This window comes from Uloborus diversus, chromosome 1 (assembly GCF_026930045.1).
Source record: "Uloborus diversus isolate 005 chromosome 1, Udiv.v.3.1, whole genome shotgun sequence".
Classification (NCBI taxonomy): domain Eukaryota; kingdom Metazoa; phylum Arthropoda; class Arachnida; order Araneae; family Uloboridae; genus Uloborus; species Uloborus diversus.
Window position 1 is genome coordinate 15,626,610 of NC_072731.1, and position 21,742 is coordinate 15,648,351.

Here is a 21,742-nt window from a genome sequence, read left to right on the forward strand (position 1 = left end):
ATGAAGCACTAACAAGAATTTTTCACCCGCACAAGGCTCTTCCTCGGATGACTTCAGCAAGATTGCTTCGATATGCTTCCTACTTATCAAGTTTTGATTACTCTGTACAATTCAAAAAGGGATCTGAAAATCAAAATGTTGATTGCTTGTCCAGGGCACCAGTTCAAAAGCCCGAAATGTCAGTTGATGAATTCATAGGCGAAGAAGCAAATCAAGTATACGCCGAAAATATATTCCAGATTTCAAGTCAACAAATAACATCGCTGACCATCCAGACTGAAACAGGACAAGATGCAGAACTGAAGGAAATAATAAAGAAGCTAAACAACACTTGCGAAGATTCAGAGTTTACATTGCTTGATGGCATTCTTTTCCGAGGGGACAGAGTCGTAATTCCAAAAGGTTTACGTTCTACAATACTAGAGGAACTTCACGAAACTCATTTGGGAATAAAGAAAATGATGCAAATCGCAAGAAAATATGTTTATTGGCCAGGAATTGACTCCGACACAGAAAAATTAGTCAAAGGGTGCAAAGGATGTGCACTAACAAAGTCAAATCCACCAAAGGTGTCTATCCATCCATGGGAACTTCCAGCAAATAACTGGGACAGAATTCACATCGACTATGCTAGCCCGTTCGAAAATTACTACTTCTTGGTGTGTGTCGATGCCAAGTCTAAATGGGCAGAAGTTGAAGTTATCAGAGATGCCCCAACAAGTTCTAAAACTATCCATCTACTTGAAAAAATTTTCTCTTCTCATGGATATCCATATGTTATTGTATCCGATAATGCTCAAATTTTTCAAAGTGACGAATTTCACACCTACAGTTGCAATCATGGAATTTTCCAAAAGTTTATAGCTCCAGGACACCCTGCAACAAATGGTCTTGCAGAAAGAAATGTGCAAACTTTAAAGAGGAAATTAAAAGCTTCATTCCTCGAACAAACTTCAATACCATTCAAGGTTCAAAACATATTGTTTCACTATAGAGCAACCCCTCTAGCTTGTGGCAAGTCTCCAGCTGAATTATATCTAAACAGAGAATTTCGTATTTGCTTGAACTCGATCTTCCCATATCATCCAACAACATCAAAAATTTCCAGTGGTCCTGTGAGATCTTTTAAAGTGGAGGAGAGAGTCCAGGTTCGAGTCTTTATAAACAACCGAAACGTCTGGCAGTTTGGAAAAGTAATAAAAAAGTTCCGTTCACGACATTATTTGATTAGGCTAGACTCAGGACAACAACTAAAGCGACATATTAGCCAACTGCATTCGACCGGTGTGCCAATGCACCTTGAGGAGGACCCTTCTCGAGAGTGCCATTCTAATGTTTCCAGTGAGTCAAGACAACGAACTGTGGTTTTTGATGTTCCACGGATTCCAGACAAAGCTCCTGCAATCTCCTGTGACAACCAGAATGCTCCCGCGGCAACTCAGAATACCAGCCAACCTGTTGTGCCACTGCCTCGCCGTTCTCAAAGGAATATAAGACTTCCTTCATACCTAAGGGACTATCAATTGTCTTAAAGGGGTTTCTTAATTAAGTGGGGGAGACTGTGAGGACTCTCCTCTTCTCTATTCGGCGGCGCTAGTGTCGCGCCTTCTCTATATACTTTAACTTCTATGTTGTGCTTCCGGAACGCAGAGCAGCGCCATGTTTAATACTGTAAATACGTGTATATTCGAATAAAGTAAATTAAGTGTTTCTATCATATTTGTGCTATCCAGTAACATTGCCTCTTCAATTATATGACGGTCACCACACATATGTATAGTAAACACAGTTAAAGTATAGAAAATTTGCAAAGCAAAGCGCATGTGAACAAAGTTGTTTCGCAGGTGGATTTCTTAAACCTTAAAAGTCAAAAGAAAATGAGAGAAATGAAAAGTCTACAAGTGCTAACTGGGCTAGTTCTCAAAATACTTTGACACATTTAGATATGCATGGCTCCTACGTGCTAGTTTTTGAAAGTTTAGATTATGGAAAAATTGAGAGTTTATACATATCTCAGATATTGAAGAGAGGATATTTTCAGATGGAGTTTCTTCTCAGTTTAAACAAAAAATTTTGATTTTTAATTTCAAATTATTTGAAAAATTAAACATTTGAAAATTTTTTGAAACTACAATTTTGTAACTTTTCTTGGGAAAGGAACGTTAAAAGGCACTAAGGGGGAGGGGGGGGGGAGGAAGCTACAAGGTCTAGTTAATACTGCTTCAGAATTGTTTCACTTACAATGATGAAAATCCGAAAATGCATAGTTAATATGTTGCAATTCCAGACATTGATAAAAATTTAATGTGTCTCGACAACAGCTGTACCTAATATCCTAAGACTACATTACATAAATCTACAAAAGACTATCAAACCTTTGTACCTGCTGAATCTTCTGGAATAGAGAAAATGAAGGAGTGGAAATTAAACAGAACAGACTGTGAAGAGGCTGTAAATGATCCTAATACAAAAAAATTAGGTTCCTTTTGTCAATGTTAAAATTGCTACTAAATGCAAAGAACTGTTCATAGCTGAACTTAAGAATTTCACGTAAGGGGATGTTGAGTATGAGGTGAAATATTACAAGAAAACGGAAAATAGTAAGATATTTATCGATAATGGACCTGAATATTATCATTGCATTGTACTACTACATTTTATGACTGTGTTGATACTATGGATCCATTTAATGTTTCAATTATTGACAACCAAGTTCGAAATCATTTTTGAAATCCTGTATTAAAATTTTGATTTAATCACACACACCTTTTTATCAATTATTTTCATTCTTGATATTAATGCTTTGGAAAAAATGTACGTCTGTTACCACTGTTGGTGCTTCTGTTAACCGACACAAAATATTTTTTTTCATTATAATAAAAAATAATTTCCTAAAATGTTTTGATTGTTTCTGGATCATAGTACACTTCAGTCTGCAATAAAAATATTTTTTCACTTGTGAGATGTAGTAAATCAGATAATTTTGATCAACACTAGCCTTCTATTGAAAGTCTTGTCCAAAAATAGTATGTCTGTTACCATTCACAAAAATGTATAGATCTTGGATTTCTTTTATGAATGAGGACAAAAACTTGTACAGGGTGAAAGCAGGGTTGGGTTTTTTGGACTGTTCAAAACTGGTTTAGGACAGGACAGGTGGTTTTTACCGTCCTAAATTGTCTAAAACTGTTCCAAACTGTCCAAAAGTATGGTAAAGCTAAAGGGGTAATCTAACCAATTCGTATTTACACTGCAATATTCGTAATGTATAAATATAGATATTAGTGTGAGATTTATTTAATGAGTATTTAATTATATTTTTCTCTTAAAATGTTCGTTTCAAAATATTTTATTAAAAAAAAATTGCCAATAACTCTATTACATAAAAACTTCCGAATATAGCAGTTCGTAGAGTTATGAAAGGAAAATCACAACACTTAGCAAGGCAACTAATTTCAGTTTCAATGGGGTCGTTTCCAAAATTTTAAAAGAATTTTTTTTTTTTTGAAAGAGAATGCTTAAAAACATTGGGTCTGACCATTTTTTGATAATTTTGTTTACGTTTAATATTTTTAAAAAATTACTTAAATCCGAGCGCTTTCATTGTTTACGGCTTCTCGCGATGACATCACAAATGATGAAATGCCATTCAGTGTTGCATTCACAGTGCAAAACATTTAATTCGTATCTTTACTCACGTGTATTGCCAACAATACGGTTGATAACAAGCATAGAGCGTAATTTTAATTCGCTGCATGATTATCATAACGTCGAAACGTAGTTGAAAGATGTGGCAAAGTGTATCATTTGTGACATCATCAAGACCAAGCCTTGTTTGAAAAATCAGACATTTAAAAAAATTGATTTTAAAAAAACTGTTGGGAAAATGAAAGTATTTTCTGGGTCCATGTTACTTTTTTTGCTCATTCTATCCATTTCAATGACTAAAAGTAGTACTTTTGACTGAAGGAAACCACCCATTATAACTCAAAGGAATGTTATTAAATGTGCAATATTTAGGTGAAAAAAAAAATTAATATGAATTTTGAAATTTTGAATTCAAATTATATTTTTCGCAATCACGAGCTGCGGCAGAACCCTGCTCATTGGAGTTATTGTTTCTAGAAACGGTTCCTGTCCCCCTAAGCCTGCCCTTCTTCCTGGGCGGTTACATATTAATAGTTGTGTGTGTGCATAGACCTGTGTGTATGCACATAGGGGTGTTGTGTATGTGTGTGAAGGGGTGAGTGTGTGTAGGACATCGTCACCTCCGACCAGGAGAAGTGGATTGCTCAGGACCGGAGGAGCCGCCCCTGCAGCTGGCGGACCAATGCTAAGGACGGTCAAGTGAGAACAATAAGCAATCGTGATTGCTCAAAAAAAGAAAGAAGCTTAATTTTTTTTAATGGTTTTTGTAAATAAGTTTTACATGATGTCTTAACAAAAATTATTTTTTAAATCATGGCTTAAAAATACATAAATGTTGAAAAATTCGGTTTATGGAAAAAAACTCATGCATACAAATTGAAATTTTTAATGAAGAATTTAATTTCTTCGTAACTAGATGAAAATCAGCTGTATAAATAACTTACATGAATATTCACATTGAATAAATATATTAAATAGGCAAAAAATACATAATTCAGACACATTTTGTTCTGTTTTTGATATTTTCTCACAAAATCTAGTTTTTCAAAAAAAAAGAGTTTTTGACACTTTCGAACAGTTTTGGACACAAGGGCTTTGAACAGGATGGGGAAAACTTTGCCAACCTTGCTTTCATTCGCACACATGCACAAACATAGGGAAATTTGGTTACTAATATAAAAAAAATTAAACTCATGCATAAAAATTGAAATTTTGATCAAGAATTCAACTTCTTTGTAACATAACAACTAGGTTAAAATCAGTGCACAAATAGGTTGAATGTTGACATTGAATAAATGTTCAAGATAAAACATTACTTTGATACATTTTATTCTGTTTTTTTTTGTGTTTTCTCGCAAAATACAATTTTTCTAAAATATAGTTTTGGTCACAAGGGTTTTGGACAGGATGGTAAAAACCAGGGTTTTTACCATAGTGTCCAAAACCTTGCCAACCCTGGGTGAAAGAAAATGTTAGGCTTGTTCTAAGATCCCAAAATTTCAACCAGCAAATCAATAAATGGGCTAGAAAACATCGTGAATTGTTGTATTTTTCTTGCAAATGGTACGTCCGTTACTTTGATTTTGCCCTACTGCAGCGTACTGGTCAGTACAGTAGGATCAGTTAATCTTTCAAAGGATTTCTAACGCTGATATTTTAATCATCTCATGTGGTTCAATTTAAAGTAAATTATAAAACTGAACTGAAAAAAAATTAAAACTAAGCAAGAAAAACATTTTTAAGAACACGGGAAATCATACTCTAAAAGCATGAAACATGAGTTTCAAAACTTTTAAATTTCCCGCATTTATATTTTTAACTTTGAACTGTGACAGTAAAAAACAAGAATTCAAAAAGAAAAGATAATAAAATATAAATGTACACATTGTTTTATATATTTCAGAAACACTTTTTCCATCTACATTAATGACATTAAATTATAGATAAAAATTCTTTTCCCGCGCAATACTTAGCTGAAATGCTACTAAACATCAATTTGAAACTTTAAGTAATAAAATAAAAATTACCATCTGTTACTTCAAGAATATTTATCTGTTGTTCTGCACTTATTCTTAAATCATGTACAGGAGACAAAATAGATGATAATGTCTCAAAAAGTGCATCTTTAAGAGTTCGACTAACTTCTCTAGTGGGCGCCGACATCTTTTCTGTTTCTATTTCTGACATACGCTTACAGTCATGAGTTAGCGCCTAGTAAACAATGAATAGAAAAAAAAGAAAAAAGTTGCGGCTATAAGCCTAAAGAGTGATTCTTATAGAAATGCAGAATTATTAGAAATAATAAATTCCAACAATTCATTTATTAACGATGACAGTACTTTTCAAGTATTGAAAGGAAGATTTCAGTCCAAGGAGACTCAAGCGATAATTTTTTTGCTAATGGGAATGCATTTTATTAAAGAGTAATTGGGCTCGTTTTTCTCTTCATTCCTCTCGTTTCTGACGCTTTGGTAATTTGAAAAGAGAAAGAAAGAGAACATTTTTACAACAGGGCATCTAAAATTGATTTTTAGGAAATTTTTATAATGGGTATTTTTAAAATGTGGAAACGGAGAAAACGGAAGTAACCGAACAAGCTAGAATTCTGCGCATGCGTGTTCCATGTTTTGAGAAAGATGCTACAATGGTTTGTTGGGTGGATGGTCAGAAATCGTAAATTATGTTGTGACTTCGTGTGTATGGCATAGTGCATTGTAATATGTGAATATTTTGTGAAAAGGTGGGCCATAACCAGCTCTGAAGGATTTTAAAGCTATTAAAGAACATGGCTTTAGTTACTGTCCAGAGGTCACCGTGCGGGGCAAACTCGAATTCTAGCTCTTACAGTCCATCCACAGTATGTTTTTTTTTTCTTAATCTCTTTAAAAAACAATGCTAATCATCTGTGTGAAAATGCTATGCAATTTTTTAAATGAACGTTTTGCATTTATTAATTAAAGTTCTCAACCGCTTATGCTTTTTCGCAGATTTTCCCATAATTACTTTAAATGGATTGTTTTGATTGTTGGTAACAGCATGGATCAGCTGGGTTGACGATAAGCTAGAATAATTTCAATCATTCGATTTATTTGCTTTTTTGCTTCTTTTTTTTCTTTATTTCAGCTTTACATTCTTTTGTTTTTTTCCGAAACATTTAGGCGAAGTGCGAGAATTTGTTCAAATTCCTATGATTGTCTCAGAAAAAAAGATTTTATATATTTTTTTTTGATCAGTTTTATACGATATAACCAAATTTAGTTTTAAATTTTTGCTCAATTATTTTAGTGCTTTTTTTGTACTCGCCCAAATTGTCTTTTGATGTTTGATCGTTATTGTTAAATGTTTTGAATTGTACCTGTAAATCATTTTCTCTGGTTTGGATATTTGCTGAAACGCATTAAACAGCTTTTATTCTATTTTTTTTCATGCACTGTTTATAATTTTTTCAGTGTAGGTGCTTATGCTTAATCATAAATTTAGCCTTTTTTTTTCAAATTTTAAAGAGGTTAATTTAGAAACTGAATTTTGCTGCCTACTATTTTATTTGTGTAAGTTGTGAATCTTTGCTTTAAAAATGTGCACAAAAATCATTTGCTGAATTATACTTTTCGCATGCATGTAGGTACTTGTACCAGGCTCTTAAAAACATATAATACTGAAATATTTTTTTCAGTGCCAAAAAAAAAAAAAAAAAATGTGCTTGCTGATGGCACCAACTTTCGGTGATGGGTTGTAAGTAGAGAAATTTGCAATACAGCTAAAACCTTGAGATATGCACAAAAAGTATTTGTTGCCATTCTTATATAAAAAAAAAACATTGTTTTGTAACAATTACTTAATCATGTCATCTCATTTTATAAATGAATAATTTGCCTTATTCACTTGGTGTCATTGGGGGTATTAGCCAGACAACCATCTATCTGCAAAAGTCGTCTATAGGAGATCCATTAGCTATAGAACTGTAAATGAGCCAAATACAAAACATGACTATGGGATGTCCGATTGTCTAATGGAATATCCACCAGTGGTCGAAAGGTTGAAACTTTTTAACTTCCAGCGACGTCCAAAATATCCAGACATTCTGCCCAGCAGGGGATTTTACATTCTAAATGCAGTTATAAGATTCTTTTTACCGATAATTATGAATAAAAGTGTTGATATTTTTAAATAACTTATTTATTGATGTATGACAAACAAAAAGTTGTGATTTTGAAACCTGTAAATTTGTTTACAGCTTTAAAATATATTCCACAAAAATTAGTAATATGTTATAAAGTTGGCATTCGCATTAAAGTTATTTATACTTTTCTTCTTTTTTCAAAAATCTTTAACAGATGGTTTTTCATTCGATGTGTACCTTCTTCTTCTTCTTCTTCTTCTTCTCTATTTTGAGGTATATGCTCATGTGTACCTTTGAAATGATTTTTTTTTTTTTTTTTTTTTTTTTTGCGTACTGTTCCAGATTTTCCCCAATTAGCTCCTCCCTCCCTTGTTTTTGAAAAAACAAAAGAAAAAATATGCATTTTTTAATTCATACTGTTCCAGATTTCCCCCACTTTACTCCCTCCTTTCTGAAAAAAAAGGGGAGGGGGAGAAAAAAAGTGCTTTTTTTTAATTTTTGTTTTAAATTCAAGTTTCAGTTCTGTAACTTTAGTCTTTTTTTTTTCGATGATTTTTTAAACAAATTTAGTAGTAATTCTTTGGTCTCAATGAATAAATCATCTAAAAACAACATTTTTCAAAGTAATAATTTGGATAAATGTTAATAACTGCAGTAAGTGCAAAAGCTTTAACACCTTAAGTAACTTATTTAACACCGTGAATACCATTTTGTAAACCCCATAAAGTTGCTTATATTTTTAAAAGAACAACGAAGTTTATTAGCAGTTTTAAATATTAAAGTTCCTTTGTCAAACGTGTAAGATATTTTTTTCTATATTCTTTTAGTGCAAAAAAATACCATACACACAAAAAACCAAGTTTTATTTTTTGTAAATGAACAGATTTTGATTTTTGATGAAGCAAAGAACTCTGGTGAAATTATGAAGCTCAAGCTAATCCATGTAATTATTGTTTGAAAAAGTTAGCTTTCCTTCAACTTTTTAAAACTTCAGTTCTGGTTAATATTCATCTATCTTAATAATGAAGTAATTTATGGATTTTATAACAAAACATTCACTTATACTTTACATATTGGTGTTTTTCCAAATCGGTTACTACAATCTTCTCAACAAAACAATGTTTGGATAAATGTTTATAAGTTCACATGCTAAAAGAAACTGATATAACATAATAAATGACAAATATAATAATACATAATAAACATAAATGAATAATATTCCCCTGGAGTACATCGTAATTCCCTGTTACCTTAAAATATCTGAACTATTTTCGTTCTCATATTCTGTCATTTCTGCAGCTTATACTCTAGAAATGATGTATCAGGCAAATGTGAAAAAATGTATTCATTTTTATCTCAAATGAAATACAGTATAACAATTGTCAAGGGACTGGAAAAAACTATCGTTGAATGGGATGAGCATAGACGTTCAATGCAGTCGGATCCGGACCAGTGAAATGTATCATTAAAATTAGGAAATCGTTAAATCGGAGTTATACTGTATTGCATCAATGTTGAATTTCCTATGTGAAGACAAACATTTAATTAAATGTTGACATTCCGATGCAGATCTACCTTTAATATGATCCTTCACATAGTACACAGCCGCTTCTACATTTAAAAAAACATTCTATGTATTGAAAAAAGATGTAATGTCAACAAAATTACACCATAAAATATTTTTATTGACAAATATTTTTAAAATATGCGCCATAAACAAAATATCACAATTGTTCTAAAAATGATGAAGACAAAATATCTCCTTTCCTTTTTTTGTTCTTATATCATTTCAAGCTTTGATGTGCTCTAACTAATTTTTAAGCTGTGACTTCCATAGCAGAATCTGTTGCGTGGAGTCTTGTGCTTGATAATTCCTGTTTTGAGCATAAACTAAGAAAACTGTAAGTAATTTTTAAAAACATATTAAAAATAAATACAACACTTGGAACTTGCCTGTTTTCACACCCATTTTCTCTGATTATTATTCTTAAGAACAATAAAACTTTTCAATTCAGAAAATGAGATTAAATTGCATAATGATGGATGATGGTGTACAAAGCATATAATTTGCTGTTATAATGATTAAATTATGCAATATATGACCTTACATGCTTGAGCAGGATACAGCATGGAAAATATATAGACTTCACAGAGATGAAACATAAAAGAGATACTACATCAATTAAACTAGTGCCTCTTTAATATTCTTCCCTGAGCGTTTTGCCATGGCCTTCCTTTTTTTTTTCCTAAACTAAGACAGACAAATAGTTTCATATGAGTGAATTGTATATCATAAGTAATATAGCTTCAAAAAATAGCACTATACCGAGTACTTAGTAACTGGACATGGTGTTTATGAGACAATGGTTTGAAGCATGACTGACTTTCAGTACACTGCCAAGTTGAGTACTCGCTTAAAGTGCTTTTTGGTACAGCACTTTTGAAAACAATTAAGAACATCAAATACCCAAAATGTGACTTTTGAAAACTTTAAACACTACTGTTATGATAACTCCTGTTACATCTTTATAAAATTTGCAGCATTCAGATGTTTTCAAACCTCTCTAATTTTAATACAATAGCTTCCCGAAACCCTGGTACCAGCCATAAAAATCAGAATTTAAATCTAGGTATCATAATGGCTCCTAGTATATGTTTCTAGTCGTCAAAATGAACAACCTCAGCCTTTTTTATATAAAAATAAATATATAACCAAAAAATCAACATATTTAATACCATAACTAGGAAGAAACCAATAAAAGTGCACATCTGAGTAGTTTAAATGATAAGATACGTAGGATACCAGACATTAATATGAAGGGCAAGATGAAGGGTTTTTCGGTTTTTATCACAATACAACGACAACAACTTCAATTTTTACAAATCAAAAGAAATGATACAATTTAAAGAGAAGATTCAGACTCTTTGATATTTGAATACACATTGGGAGAAAACTTGAATTTGTGGAAATTGAGTTTGCTTTATCTTTTTAATGCAAACCTAATTTTGAGCAATGTATGCAATTGCACAATTTAATTAAAAGGATTTTTTTTTGGAGAAATTTGAGCATAATACAAATCATTAAGTTGGTCATTCGGATACGTTAACACTTCTAAAAATTAAACTCAATTTTAAGTTTTAGCATCCCATTTTTCATCACTGTTATAAGAGTTTAAATATAATTTACCAGCAAAGTAACACAACAAAGCAACACAAGCATAGAAAACAAAGTACCTAGCCTAGTTGCACATAGATTTTTAACATTTAACAAATAGCAACGAAAGAAAGATTGAAGAAATGCAGACCAACGGTACATGCACAGAATCAAAGTTAGTTATAGTTAAACTTGTAGTTTTGACTCCTCATAAATCAGAAAACAACCATTGAGCTACAAATTATGTTTAGAAAAATAGAAGAAATGCACAAACTAAATAAGAAAGATTTGAAAATAAATCTTTTTAAACTTCAAACAAAGTAGCAATGGTGAAATGATGACCCCTATTTAAATCAAATGACCGATCAATAACATATGAACACATCACTTACCTTTTATTGCAAACTTCCGTTGAAAAACAAATTAACACCTGTGGAAATCAAGAAATGAATATCACTCCTACTATCAATTTAATCTTGGGGGGGGGGGGGGAGTCAAGAGACTTGAATCTCTGCATCGCATCGTCACAAACAATCTTGAAAAAATCAATAAAGTGTAGAAGTTTCTTTCACACTTTCACACTACTCGATTTTTTTTTTAAAGAATACAAATTGGAAACAAAAATCACTTTTCTTCTAGAAAATTTCAAAATGAAATAATATCGCCGCAGAATTCAGAGCAGAGCCTGCCTTAAGCCGATTAGAGCAAAAGAGCCAAATGGGGCTCTGCGGCAGCAGGGATCTTGCTCCAAAAAATTTTTTTTTCCTCACAAAAGAAAATAAAGGAAATAAAGAGTTCAAAATGAACTTAATTGATATCAATAATAATATGCTCAACTGATATTTAATCCGGGGGGGGGGGGGGGTATGGAGCTACTTTCAGTACAATTAAGGGAGTATGGGGAGTTTCCTGACCCTTTTAGCATCACTATTAAAGTTAGAAAATGTATGTCCAAAACTACTAGTCTCAAATTAATTTCCAGAAGAAAAAAATAAAACATATAGCCAGTTTATTACTTTAGCCATTGATTGAAGCAATTTTAACCATACTGAAGTAAATTCAGCCATTTGGGGGTCCCGAAATATTTTGAGCCCTAGGCCGCAGCCTAGTTGGCCAATTCAGTAATCAGGCCCTGCGTAGGTGCAATTCTGAAAAATAAATAAATGATAAAATTCAAATACTGTGTGCTTAATACGTGTAAAATATCTCCATAACAATTCTAAAGAAAGCAAATTGCCATTCATCTTCTAACGTTTATACATATAGCCTGGAATTCGGTTAAATTTCAAGGCCAAAAAATTTCTTGGGACAGCCACCAAACCCTGATATATCTCTTAACGTGACTGAAGATGCGTTTTTAAGATTTCAATTTCAAAATATTCGGGAGAAGGCTACTCAGCCAGGGTTCAAAAATATCTGATATTTCGATATATATACGATATTTTCAATTTAGCACAAACTAAAGTCTTGAAAATAGTAAATGAATCCTCAAATCTCTCTTTAATTTATTATATTATAATTGCAATATGTAGACTTAAAATTAATGTTCCTTTATTATTCATATCTAATATTTCAGTTTACATTTCTATCAATTTTTTAATTGAGTTAATTTAGTATTATACAAATACAAATACAAATACAAATGTGACGACCAGCAACAGGCTCTGGGCCCAGCTAGGCTGGTCCTAGTCAATTAATTAGTCCCCAATGAAGATCAATGGCCCTCTTAAAGCTATCCACTCCCTTGCTCATTACCGCCTCTTCCGGTAAGCTATTCCAAGTGCCCATGACCCTGCTAAAGTAGTAGTTTTTCCTGATTTCCAAGTTAGCCTGAGATTTAAATAGCTTAAAACAATGACCCCTTGTTCTGCTTTTCCCGCAAAAATTTAATCCATTTACATCTTTCATTTTGATAAATTTAAATAACTGAATCATGTCCCCTCTGACTCTCCTTTGCTCCAGGCTGTACATGTTAAGCCTATTAAGTCTGGTATCATAATCTAAATCTGAGAGTCCCCTTACTAATTTAGTTACCCTTCTTTGAACCCTTTCCAATACAAAAATATCTTTCTTCAGATAAGGCGACCGAAACTGAACAGCATACTCCAAATGAGGTCTTACTAAACTCCTATATAAAGGCAGAAGAACTTTCTTAGATTTGTTTGAAATAGATCGATTGATGAACCCAAGCATTTTGTTGGCTTTGTTACTAGCAATACTGCACTGTTGACTAAACTTGAAGTCCTGATTTATAAAGACACCCAGATCCATAACATTTTCTGCCTGATTTATGACTGAACCCTGTAAACGATATCTCATACGCTTATTTCCATGACCTAAGTGTAGCACTTGACATTTCCCTACAATAACTGCCATACCCCATTTATCTGCCCACTTAGTAATATGATCTAAATCCTCTTGCAGCTGTTTTACTTGTTCTTCATTTTCGACAATCCCCATAACTTTTACATCGTCAGCAAAACAATTCATGCTTCCAGAAATATTTTCATTGATGTCATTCATAAATATAATAAACAAAAGAGGCCCTAAAACTGATCCCTGAGGAACCCCACTTAAAACATCACTCCAATTAGAATGATTTCCTCTCACAACTACTCTTTGCTTCCTACCAGTAAGCCAATTTCTAACCCAAGGTAAAGTTTTTCCTCCTATTCCAATGTCAGCTAACTTGCTGAGAAGAGCAACATGCGGTACCTTGTCAAAAACTTTTTGAAAATCAATATAAACAACATCCACACATTTTTTGTTATCTAAAGCTGAGGTAACCTTGTCGTAGAAATGCAATAAATTAGTAGTACAGGATTTAAAGGATATTAATTAGCTGTTTTACTCATTTTTCTTCTGTTAGCTACTTTTACAGTTATATGATTCAGAGATAAATAATATGCATTAGTCGGTGGACAGGACTGTCATGGGACATTTTCTTTTTTTCTGAGTAATGGTTGATATTTAATTAGGCACTTTTAATAAGAATTAAAATTGCTAGATTACAAATGATTTTATGAATATTATTTATTATACTAATGATATATTATATATCATAAAAACATAGTACATAACTTTTTGGCTATTTTAAATATTAAATCAGCAATATTACTATGATTAATATACTTTTTATATTGAAAATACTCTAATTGAAAAAATAAATATCGAAAATATCAAAATATCATGATATTTTCAAAATAAATATCAGATATATATATCGTGAGATTTATCATGATATATATCAGCAAACCCTGGTCAAATGCCCACCCTTTCTTCAACTTTATTACAAAAAAGCTGACTAAAATTACATCATGCAGTTTTCAATTTTAAAAGAGTTTCAAGGAAGAAAGATTCATAATTTTCACATCCCTCTTCCCCATCTCCTCCTTTAACGTCTCCGAAGGTAGCATAAAATAGTGTTTTTAAGAAATAAATTTCGAAATATATTATGTGGAAGGTCTCCAAAATCTTTTTCGTTACTAATGACCCCTTAATTTTGCACCAACACAATAGCTTAAAATTTCCCTTTTAGAAAATATTACCACGAGAAAGGCAAACTCCTCGAACCCTTCCTTCCCATGGATAGCATAAAATTGATTTCCGTTTCAAAAAAAATTCCGGGAGGAATCTCCTCCCTTTTCCTCTATCGTTACGAAATGGTCTAAAATTGAGTTTTTAACACTTCAGTATATCAAAAAATGTTTAAAGATTCACTGAATCCCCTAACGTCACCAATGATAGTCTAAAATTGCGCTTAAAGCCCTCGATTTTAAAAGTTTTCCGCAGGAGTTCACCAAATTCCTTCCATCTCAATTTTCATCAAACATCGCCTAATTCAGACTTAAATTTCTGAGAGGAGCCCCTAACTCCCTATCGTTACCAAAATTAAACTAAATTTATCTTAAGTTTAAAAAATAATTCAGTAAGCAGGGAACCTCCGCCTCTCCCCTTTCCCTTCATTTTAAACAAAATTGTCCAGATTTGCAATTTTAGACGTCAACTTTGAAGACTCTTCCGGAAACCGTGGGGGATACCCTATAACAGCCCCCCCCCAAACCCCCCCCCTCATCTCCGCATTAAAACTGCTTTTTTAAACTTTAATTTCGAAAAAAATATCTAGAGCTAACTCGGTCTCTGCAATTCCATTTCACTTCTGACATCAGAGAGACGTCTGGTTTTTTGCATTAAGTCTGACATTGATTTTTTAGAACTGATCAATTTTGGTGTATTTTTCTTTCCCGTCAAAGCTATAAATTGCACACATAGGCGTCTCTACTTGGGGAGGGGAGGGAGCAATTGCTCGCTCATTTCCAATGGTGAAGGGACTTTCACTTCTCAAAAATTTCACAATAATGATCTATAGAAAAATGATTTTTTACAGGCTGGGTTGATTTATTCCAAACTACATATTTCAACTAAAAGGACTTTTCTCATGTTATTTCACGATAATCAAACTTTGAATTGGAACAAGAAAGTCTACGTTGGCCATTTGTCCCTGTTTTGGAGGTCATATTCCACATTTTTTTTAGGTCATTTAATCAGTCATGTTAAAATTCCATAATATCGTCCAATTTTTCAAAAAAGGAAGAAAAAATCAGCATCAGGGGCGCCGTTCCCTGACCCCCCACTTCTTGTGACCCCAATTTTCTCGTGCACCAACCGCAAATGATTGGGCATAAAGATTCTCAGAGCTACTTTTCTTACGTTCATAAAATTTACACTTATTTTTGTGGCCATTCATTCATTCATTTCTTAAGGGAAAAAAATATAAAAATCAAACGTGATGTAGAAATTTGAAGGAAGACGGATAATTGCGGCAGTTTCGAGTCCTTGCCTGAATCAGAAAAATCGGTCGGCACTTCTCGAATTTGTACAACCGTTCTGTAAAGGGCCCCCTCCAGATTTCTCCAATTAGACCCCGCATGTGCTAAGGCCGGCTCTGATTCAGAATACAAACAAATCCGGTCAGACCAAAAAGTCAAAGATCTTGAAGTAATCCTGAAAGCAAACATTTGTGGATATTTATAATGCAATGTACGGGATATTGATCAGTTATGTATGAGCCATCCTAATATCCATAGAATTGAAACTGTAATTTTTGGAACAAGTTGACCTTAAAGTATTGCATGTAAATATTGCTAAGAATGGGACTTTGTGAGTTTCCCATAGCCAGACCTTCTAACATAGTAAGAAAGTTATCATTTAAAACAAAAGAACCTTGTTTTAGACAGGTACGAGTAAGGAAAATTAAATCCTCTATTTCCTTAGAGATACAAATTGAAATTTAGAAAGTCCACTCTTCAGGCATAACAGTGAACCCTCGACCGGAACTTTCGTAAATAAAGAGTTCACATCAAAAGAAGCCATAAGAGAGTTATTCGGAACGAAATTATGAATTTTTTTGACAAAATCAATAGAATTTATTGCAGGGAATAAATTATGAACTCTAAAAAGAAAATTCGCTACTTTATAAGAGGCCGTACCAATTATAGAAACAATCGGCCTAAAAGGAATACCAGCTTTATGTGCCATGGGTAAAACATAAAATCTAGCACAGTTAGCAACAGAAGGAATAACCGAGCATTTAACATTTAAAGATGTAGAATGAAAAGACTTGACAGCAGAAGAAATAGTTTTTTAATGCCTTATCACTAGGATCTTTAGAAACTTCCAAACATGACCTAGAAGATAAAAAATCATTAATTTTATCGAACAATAATTTGAACACCCTGTCACATTCAGTAACATCCAGATCAGAATTAAAAATTCATTTCTTTTTTACACTACCACTAACAGTATTTAAAAAAAGCAGGTTTAATAATTTTAGAATCAAAATCGACATTAAAAGCAAGAAGATGCTGAATGCCATCTTTTTGAGTGGATGATAAGAAACTACATTTAAAAGTCTTCTCACAGTCCGAGCAATAAGCTTAGAAAAATTAGATTTACCAGCCACAGCAAAATTGTCATTGCATTTTAGAGCGTTAATTTGGGAGCTCTTTAAATAGATTTATTTTCTCTCTGATCTATCTTTTTCTATATATTCAGCTTGGATCCAAGCGAACTTTCTTTTTTTTCCATACCAGCGTATAGGTGATAAGTTTTCTTCTTATCTAGAAAATCGTCCCCCCCCCCATACACACACCTTGAAATCTGATGTTATGTTCCAAGTGCTAGATTTGACACAAGCAAACGAAGTTTTAAATCAGGTTGAGAATTCCTTTGAAGAATAGGGAATTCGAATTCGGAGGATGGGTTATGGGAGTCATGACCCCCCCCTCCCCCCCACACACATATGCTATGAAAAACAGCCGAAAACAGCAGTTGGATAACTTCAATTTCTAGCACTTCCAAGTGGAGAGGCCCAAATCCATATTTTTGTTCTACTATGACATATATGACCCCTCCCTCCTTTTTAGGTGGGTGCCTGTGTACGATTGTAGGCCATCTTTAATGGCGTTAAGAGAAAAGGGATGCTGTTCTGGGACTACTCCCACAGGTCTTCCCAAGTCTTATAAACACAAGTGAGTCTTAGATGGCATTAAGGATAGGAATTGTGTTCAGAACTCTCCCCTGGGGAATGTTTTCGAAATTCCCCCTCCCCCGAAATTCTAGGACACAAACTTTTTAGTCCTTCCCTTCTTTTAGTTTTTCCTTCTCCACTCAAAAAAAAAAAAGAAAGAAAGAAAGAAAAGAAACAACCAAGACTCTGAATCCTCTAATCAAAACGTTTCCCCTTCACCTTGACCTTGTTACCTCTTTCTTTCAGTGAGACCTCTTCTCTGACTCCCCCCCCCCCCGCACAAAAAATTCGCAGTGGACCAGGGGTCATTGTTTGAAATGGGGAATGTCGTAGACTGGTTCATCTTCCACTTTCTCTTTCAAAAGTAGAGGGGGGTTGAGGTTCCCTCTGTCCTGTGATGGACCATCAAGTTTCGTGGTGGGTTGAATGTTTCATTGGTTTCACCGCCTAAATACCCCATAAAAATAGTTTTTTAGCATTTGGTATCATCGCTTTGCGCGTTTGGTAAAAGCTGACTCTTTACTCATTGTCAATATAGCTTTTCAAGCTATATTTCATTTTTTAGGATAACGCATATGTATAGTTGACTACTGATAAATTTCACGTTCATACATATTTAAAAGTATTTAATCAGTTATGTAGTTGATCTGTAGATATATTTTTGGGGGATATTTCAAGTATATTTTTGGTGCAAGAATTATCAATACTTTCATTTAAAACAAGCATTTTAAATGCAACTATAGTTTACGACTAAACAACTACGAGAAATGCGACGAAAGAAAAGCGATTGACGGGGCTCACTTTATTAAGTGTATTTAGGGATATTCCCGTTTGTCCCGAAAAAGTAGTAGAAAAGTTTTCTAAAAGTTTTCGTCGCATGGTTTTATAATGTTAATAAAAAAAGTTATTTTAAACTTATTTTTTATTACTTTTAGTTTGATTTTGCAAACCCCAAATAACCAACTTTGAACCCTATCCCCCCTCCCCTGGGCTACTTGTCTTGAACCACACTTGCCTCTGACCATGTCTCCTCCCCCCCCCCCCCCCCCGAAAAAAATTCCTGGCTGCAGCCTTGATTCCATTTTACTTTTACGTCGTTAGGGAATGGAATAGAGTTCGGAATTCCCAGAAACTTTTCGAAATTAAAGTTCCAAAAGCAATTTTAGGCGATATTTGATGATGTTATCAAAAAGGGTAGTTTCAGAATATTCCCCGGAAATTTTTCGAAATTTAAGTTTTAAAATCGCTATTGTAGGTCACATTTGATGACATTAGGATAAGTGATGGCGTTCGGAAATCCTCCCGTCCCCCTCCCTCGTCGGAAATTTTTTGAAATTAAAGAAAACATGGGGGGGGGGGGGGGGGGGGGTCAGGCCCAGGGGAGCCCAGATGGGAGGTTACGGGAAGTCACTTTTACCTCCCAAAATTTTCCTTATTCAGCCAATTTTGTCTGACGATTAGACAAAAATACTATCATTCGGCAAAAGTTAAAAGTTCTATTCAGCAAAATTATCATCATTCGACGACAATTTGGAGTTCTATTTGGCAAATTGAGAGTTTCTGCCCTTCCAAAAATTTAAATTCGGAGCGCCCCTGGGCAGCCACATCATTTGGGCAATTAGAGGACCTACGGCTATCACCTCCACCACCCTTCCTCCAGGATTTTGGAAGCAATGTAATTTTAAAATGATAGCGGTATCAACTGAACTAAACACCAATAAGTTTCCCTTTTCAATGAGCTTTTCAATAATGTACTATATACGCTTTCAAACTCAGTGACTAAAGTTTCTACAGCTGAACTTATTGATAAATTAGAATTTATTTTTGGCCCCCTCGGAATACGCCTATGCTTGTAGTAACCCATTATACCCGAAGAAAAATAAATTGAAACAGTTCTTTGATTGACGTTTTAATGTTATGGAATTCATTCGAACTAAAATGGAATGTTGAAAATACAGCTTAATATGAAATAATATGTGTTCTTGAGCCAGATGTTTACGCAGATAAATATTCATGAATGATTCTCCCCGGTCATTAAAATAATATACCAGTCATATAAATTCCCATTCCACCCATTACCACAAACGAATCGCATTTTGGCGGGAGAGAAAATGATCAGATCTCGTGAGGACTTAGGCGTGACTCATGGAACATTGCTCAGATGCAAGGTGATCGGCCGAGTGCTCGCTGATGTGTGATTTTCACTCAGCCCAGATACTATTACACAAACAGAGATCTGCACAAATGAATTCGGAAACGTAAACATGTATTAATCGTGTTTTTAAATAGTTTTGAAGTGTTTCGTCTTGCGCGACGTCAAATTCCTAAATTGCTTTTGTTTACGGAAATTTTGATATCATTTTTATTGAATAAAAGGAAGTGAAGACTGATAATTTGTTTTTTGCTAACTTTCAAACACAACGTGTTGGGAAAAATGAAAATAATTACTGTTTTTACGGTTCGTATACTGATAGCTTTGAAATGTCCTTGAGGGAATCATATACTATTGTGCAAAAAGTTTCTGATTTCTTTTTTAATAGCGAGACAGGTCGAGGGTAAAATGTTATCCATACACACATTTTTCTTTTCCCATCCCATTACATTAACATCGTTGGTCAACTATCAGGATGGTTCCTTGAACCTTAAGCAAGTGTGGCATCTTTTGGTCGGTTTGCTATTTCGTTGCCCTTCCTCGACCTATTTTATTCCTAAGTTTTCTTTATTTCAATAAACTATGTGAATACTGCGTCAAATGCATCGTCGAGGATCGAGGCATAATGTAGTTTTAATAAGTTGAGTTATGATCTATGACCAGGGGCGGATTCAGACTACCTTTTTTTTTTGGAGGATGAGTGTCATGCTAAAGCAGGGGTTCCCAACCTGTCAGTCGCGACCCCCCAAGTGGGTCGCGAAGCATGTCTTAGGGGGTCGCGACATCATCCCTACATTTAAAAATGTATCATTGCATAGTTTAAAAATAATATTACACAGAAGATTAGCATCATTTTAGAGTAGCATCAATACTTGAGAGCAATGGCGAATTCAGGAGAAGGACTATGGGACTACAGTAACCCCTTCCGAACGTCCTCTGAGATTATCTTAAGTTTTGTTTTAAGGACTTCAATCTCGACAAATTTCCGCGAAAGAGTCCCAAATTCACTCCCTTTAACTCAGCGGTCCCCCCCCCCCCATGGTCCGCGGCCCACAAGTGGACCGCGCACAGCCTGTTACTGGGCCGCGAACACTGGTCGGGAATCTGAACCAAAACAAATCTTGGGGTCTTAATTTCCGTGTTTTTTTTTTTTTTTTTTTTTTTTTTTTTTTTTTTTTTTGCGACAATTTACTTATTAGATGTACCGTCACTCAAAAACTCTTCCTGGCTCATCGTCAGTAATGAACTTTACGATTAAGATTTTTCATATTTCTTAGGAATTTTCCCCTATAATTGATGATGAAATCTAATGAATCATTAATTCTTTTAAAGAAAATCACCAAAGAAACTAGTATTAGTTTCAAGCTTCAAGTTAAAAATGCTCCTCCTTTGATGAACAGGCTTGACTAACCAGTGAATTGAGACACTTGAGGGGCTTTTCGACAACCTACCTATTTGAATGAGAATTTTCATTGAAATCTTTAAAAAAAATATATAGAAATGCATTGAATGTTGCGAGTTATTTGAAACTAAAACTATCCAGCTTCAAATCAGGTATCAACTCCCTCGTAGAGGAAAAACAGCGTCAAAAATCCCATGGAGCTTTGTCTTTGATGACTTGTTTTTGAGTTTTACAGCTATGCCAGCTAAGTGAATGACAATCAAGTTTTTCTTTCTTAAAAACTAGTTTGAAAATTGTTCTTGTTCAAAATGTTATTATCAGTGGTGCAGCATGAAAAGAGAAGGTGATTAATATCTCCAGAACTTTGGTTTTTAACACACTTTCAATCCTAATATTATTTACACTTAAGTAATGTTCTAAGCAAACCTTTGACTCTAAAATAGGTCATACAGTGTAATAAATGGGATTGGGGTCTAGTGGGTAGAGCGGCCACTGTAAAGACTATATCATGTCATCATGTCAAAAACAAAGCGCCTTGCATCACTCTTGTCTTTTTGGCCGTTTGAACTGGTGTGGAGTCAAATTGAAATGCCAAGTCCACTTTGCTATGCTGAAGTATTCTTAGGTCCATAGAAGTACAACAGCTTTTAAAATGTCCTTCTGGTACACTTTTTGATTCATTTAATGGTCCTCATCCACAAAAACCCCAGGGATTTTTTGTCATTGTGCTGATTCCG

The 21,742-nt window shown here is 33.9% G+C and overlaps 2 protein-coding genes across 2 annotated transcripts in view; one reads left to right on the plus strand and one right to left on the minus strand.

Annotated features, from left to right (window-relative positions):
* LOC129234447 (importin-9-like) overlaps nucleotides 1-5,811 on the minus strand; it is a 79,095-nt gene extending 73,284 nt beyond the window's left edge. The window contains 1 exon segment of the mRNA XM_054868450.1: nucleotides 5,676-5,811. Within this exon segment, the coding sequence (XP_054724425.1) occupies nucleotides 5,676-5,811 (136 nt within the window).
* A 508-nt stretch (nucleotides 5,812-6,319) lies between these two features.
* Nucleotides 6,320-21,742, plus strand: part of LOC129228211 (uncharacterized) — a 192,646-nt gene continuing 177,223 nt past the window's right edge. The window contains exon 1 of the mRNA XM_054862878.1: nucleotides 6,320-6,505. Within this exon, the coding sequence (XP_054718853.1) occupies nucleotides 6,434-6,505 (72 nt within the window). The 5' untranslated portion in view covers nucleotides 6,320-6,433. The remainder of the gene's footprint in view (nucleotides 6,506-21,742) is intronic.